The sequence below is a fragment of the Taudactylus pleione genome, unplaced genomic scaffold, assembly GCF_031769625.1.
Source record: "Taudactylus pleione unplaced genomic scaffold, aTauple2 ptg000662l, whole genome shotgun sequence".
Taxonomy (NCBI): domain Eukaryota; kingdom Metazoa; phylum Chordata; class Amphibia; order Anura; family Myobatrachidae; genus Taudactylus; species Taudactylus pleione.
This window is the reverse complement of record NW_028285064.1, coordinates 17,570-21,835: the sequence shown is the minus strand read 5'-3', so window position 1 is coordinate 21,835 and position 4,266 is coordinate 17,570. Positions and strand designations below refer to the sequence as shown.

General features: G+C 46.2%; 1 protein-coding gene across 1 annotated transcript; it reads right to left on the bottom strand.

Annotated features, from left to right (window-relative positions):
• Positions 1-1,237: 1,237 nt before the first annotated feature.
• On the bottom strand, positions 1,238-3,287 carry LOC148478300 (E3 ubiquitin/ISG15 ligase TRIM25-like). Its single transcript, XM_088455588.1, has 2 exons — positions 1,885-3,287; positions 1,238-1,832 (listed from the first exon to the last, which is right to left on the bottom strand). Exons 1-2 carry the CDS (start codon positions 3,285-3,287, stop codon positions 1,493-1,495), a joined length of 1,743 nt encoding a protein of 580 aa, XP_088311714.1. The 3' UTR covers positions 1,238-1,492.
• Between the last annotated feature and the right edge of the window lie 979 nt (positions 3,288-4,266).

The following is a 4,266-nucleotide window of genomic DNA, read 5'->3' as shown; positions in this document are numbered from 1 at the left end:
AAAAAAAGTAGGGAATATTACCATAAATTTGTACCCGGAGTACTCATAGGGAGGTCAGTCATTGACAGTGTCCCTGACGCACATTTGAGGCCCCAGGAAACAAAGTGGGTCTTCTCTAGGTCACAGCTTTACCATAAAGAGATGATTTAGGTTTCTACCTTAAGGCCCCCATACATCAGCAATCGATTTTACAGCTGGGTGTCCTGCTCAGTTGGGATCATTACTCCCAACTTAGAAATCTCGGGACTGCAGTACCGCAACAGCTACTAAAGCCGGGTACGCACTGAGCGACATATCGTACCTCAGCAGGGCCGTATCAAGACTTGTGGGGGCCCCAACCAATAAAGTTACAGTAACACCACTGACCTTCTCCTCCACCAGTACTATGCACCTGCATGATAGGACACATGAGGCATACACGGGGGGCAGTGCAGCCACCAGGGAGGGTGGTCTCTGGGCAGTCATCCGCTGTCATTGCAATGGGCAGGAGAGGGCAGAGTGTACACACACACACATAGGAGAGGGCCAGGAACCAGGCACCGATGCGTTACCTGTCCAGACCCCGGAAGCCGTAACTGGTGAGTATCCTGCTGCCCTCGGCCACTATCTTCCTCCTGCCGGAGCTGCTTTCTGTGGCCGTTCACCGAGCAGCAGCAGCAGCATGGGCTGGGAGCAGGAAGCCAGATGAGCGAGCAGAGCCCCGAGCACATCCACCCCGGCAGAGGAAAACAGACACCGGACTGGAAGGTGAGTAAGGGGGAGGGCTTTGCAGTTGTAGTAGTAGAGTCAGTGATCCTGACTGGAGCCAGCCTAGCCAGGGAGGTGGCAGAGAGGGCAGGGTAGGTGCAATGTGTGGAGGACCCTGGACAGCTGCCCCGCCCACCCTGCCTACAATCCGGCCCTGCACCTCAGGTACACATTATAACGAGGTAATGAATGACGGAACGATCGCTCATTCAGTCCTTCATTACCTGCAATGGTGCTGCATCCGATATCATCCGGTTGGACATACAGCTTGGCCGACTGGACGATACTGCATGTGACCGCGGGAGCGTGCATATTGGCAGTGATCACTGAGCGATGCAGCCAATTGGTCGTTCTGTTTCTGCCGGAGACGACATATCGTACCGACATCATCTCCTGTGTGTACCCAGTTTAAGACAAATAATGCAAGATTACAGGAATAATTTGTGACCTTTATTAGCTACATTACTAACAAATAATTGAAGAATACTCACTGGACTTTAGATTTACATAGAAATATTGTTCTGATTAGTACATATGACTTTATGAATGATTTATATCTGTCATGTCAGGAATATACAGTAGATAGATAATGTCAGACATGAAGCACACCTGCTGGGACACTGAATACACAACTTACAGTGTCCACAATATTATACACCAATTCTGTGGGCCAGGTACATGTTCTTCAAATACATATAATTTACTGTATCCACTCCATCATTCTATGCACTAAATGCTCCACCAATCAGATTCCCCTCCCTGATAGCTCCAGATTCTCCACAGATATCGTTATACAACCCTTTTCCCATACACCTAATGCAGCATGAAGAGGCTCAGTAAAGATGGCAGTGTAGGTGTGTAAGTGTCTGATCGTGTCACATAGAGAATAAAAGGACAGCTGTCCTGCCTCATAATCCAGATATATCCTCACTCTATCATAGGGAATATTGTCAGGTAACGGGATCTTTTCACTGTCATGTATCACTGAATAATTATTAACAGTCCTATCCAAGCACCAAGACTTGTTATTATCTCCAATGCGAGACTTATCTCCTCTTCTGTCTATACTGGGATAACACCCTCCTCTTCTGACTATACTGGGATAACACCCTCCTCTTCTGACTATACTGGGATAACACCCTCCAGCTCTCTGATTTACTGACATCCACATCCCAGTAATGTTGCCCAGAGGAGAATACACTGGTGCTTATTACCTGAGGATCATCCTGAAATCTCTCTGGTGTCTTTGGTAGTTTCTGTTTTTTTGAAGACGTGGATGCAGTTTTCATGTCACCTGATATGTGTATATAATTTCCAGCTGTGTTTACATCCAGTGATATTTCTGGTTTCTGCACATAGAAGCATACATTTATTCCTTTTATTATATCTGATAATGTTTGTAATTTCCCCAAGATGAGACCCACATCCAGTTCTCCAACTTCATGGACATGCTCATCATGTCTCTCTCCCTCCCCTGTATCCCCCTCCTCCTCCTCCACAGTGCCCCCCTTCTCCTCGGTGTCCCCATCCTCCTCCTCGGTGCCCCCATCCTCCTCCTGATTATCCCCCTCTTCAGGATCTGATTCCTGTTTTTGGACAATAGTGATTGGATCAGTTATGTTACACAGCTCCTCAGTATCAGACAAGTCACCTGTGTCTGGTTCCTGTAGGACAGTAATTGGATCAGACATGTTAAACAATTCCTCAATGTGACACATCTTCCTGGTCATCTCATCCTTCTTTATTTCCAGCTGCTGGATAAGTTCAGAGACAGAGAGTGAAATGTGCTCTTCCTGCCTAGAGATGCCATCCAGGACTCTCTTCTCTAGGTCCTCCAGCTGTCTCCTGATGTCTCTAAACAGGGCAGTGACTGTCTCTATTAAACCAGCTGCTTTTTCATGATCTAATTTTCTGCGCTCCTGCAGACTCTGGATACTATTCTCAGTCTCTTTTCTCTTTGTGGTCAGTTTCTGCAGAACATTTCTCAGTTTCTCCTTCTTCTTCTCAGAGGCCTCACCCAGCATCTCCACCAGGTGTCCCCGATGCTCTCCAGCCAAACTGCAGGACACACAGATACAGACAGCATCCTCAGTGCAGAAATACTTCAAGATCTCTTTATGGACAGAGCATATTCTCTTCTCCAAGGAAGTGGTGGGATCAACTAAGACATGTTCTGCAGACTTGTTGTGTGTCCTCCAATGTAGATCACAGAGAGAAGCTTCACACTTCAGACAAGTTTTAACAACAGGTACTTGCGAGTGGACACAATAAGTGCAGAACACTCCAGTTCCCTCCTCAGGAATAGAGCGCACACGTTCTGCTATGTTGCACAGTTTTCTGTTTTTCTCCAGGGCAGGACGATCCAGATACTCTGCTCTGCATTCAGGACAGGTGAATACTCCAGACCCCTCCTGTGTATTCAGCACACGATCAATACAGACCCTGCAGAAGTTGTGCCCACATCTCAGGGTTACAGGATCTGTATAAATGCTCAGGCAGATGGAACAGTCCAACTCCCATCTCAGATCAGCAGACGCCATCGCTGGCAGCAGAAAAAAGAAATGAAAGTGAAAGTCTCTAATACTCAGAAACCTATGAGCTCATATTCTGCCCGCAGGAGGGGAGATGTATTACACCTTGGAGAGAGATTAAGGGGCATATTCAGCTAAAAGTCCGTTGCCGGACTTTTCGACGTCATCGCCGCTTTTGAGAGTGAAAATGTATCACGCTCGTCCCTGCGTATCCCCGTATTCTAATCTAAATCGGCGAAAACGGCACCCGGCGAAAACGAAATGAGCAATAAGTGCTGTCATTTTTGAGAAATCAGCCTGACACCCACAAAAGATGCTCTGACATGGGGGTTCACTATGGGTACCCCCGAATAACCCTGCTGAAGGTATTTGGGGTGTTTAAATGGTCTCAATAGGTGCTGTTTAGCATCTTTGCATAAGGGGTGAAGAATAGCATTTAGCAAGGTGTTTTTGGAAAAATTAGTCCCATAAAATTTGGGTTACGTGAAAATGGGTGCAAGCATATTTTAAAGTGTCTAATGTTAACTTTTAAAAAACATAAAAAATTCACCTGCCGCAACAACCTGCAATCAAAAAGACACCTGGTGCATACTTGGGGACCCCCCCCTGAGTCTATTTTGCTAGTTTAGAAGTTTATCCCCCAACTTTTTTTTTTTCGCCCCCAAAATGTAAGAAGTTTTTTGGAGTGTCCTGTGGTACTATAATTTTTTTTTTACACAAAATACCTTTGGGGGGACTGTCCAAGGGATGCAGGGTGGTTTTTGGAAGTATGTACCCCAAAACCCCAATTCTGCACTTTTTTCGACACCTATTCATAGGTGATATTTTTTCGCAGGGTTCTTACCATTGACTTTCCGCACCAGCAAAAAGTCTGAAGAACTGAATACGGGGATAAGTCCAGATTGGCGAAAATGACGCCATCGCCGATGCTGGTTTTTCGCCGGCAATTGAATACGGCCCTAAGAAGTTAAGAAGTTGTCAAAAGCAA

Coding starts and splice junctions, on each gene's coding strand:
- LOC148478300 (XM_088455588.1), bottom strand. CDS start 3,287: ATGGCGTCTGCTGATCTGAGATGGGAGTTGGACTGTTCCATCTGCCTG. Junction 1,833..1,884: donor AAATCAGAGAGCTGGAGGGT/GTTATCCCAGTA, acceptor TATAGTCAGAAG/AGGAGGGTGTTATCCCAGTA.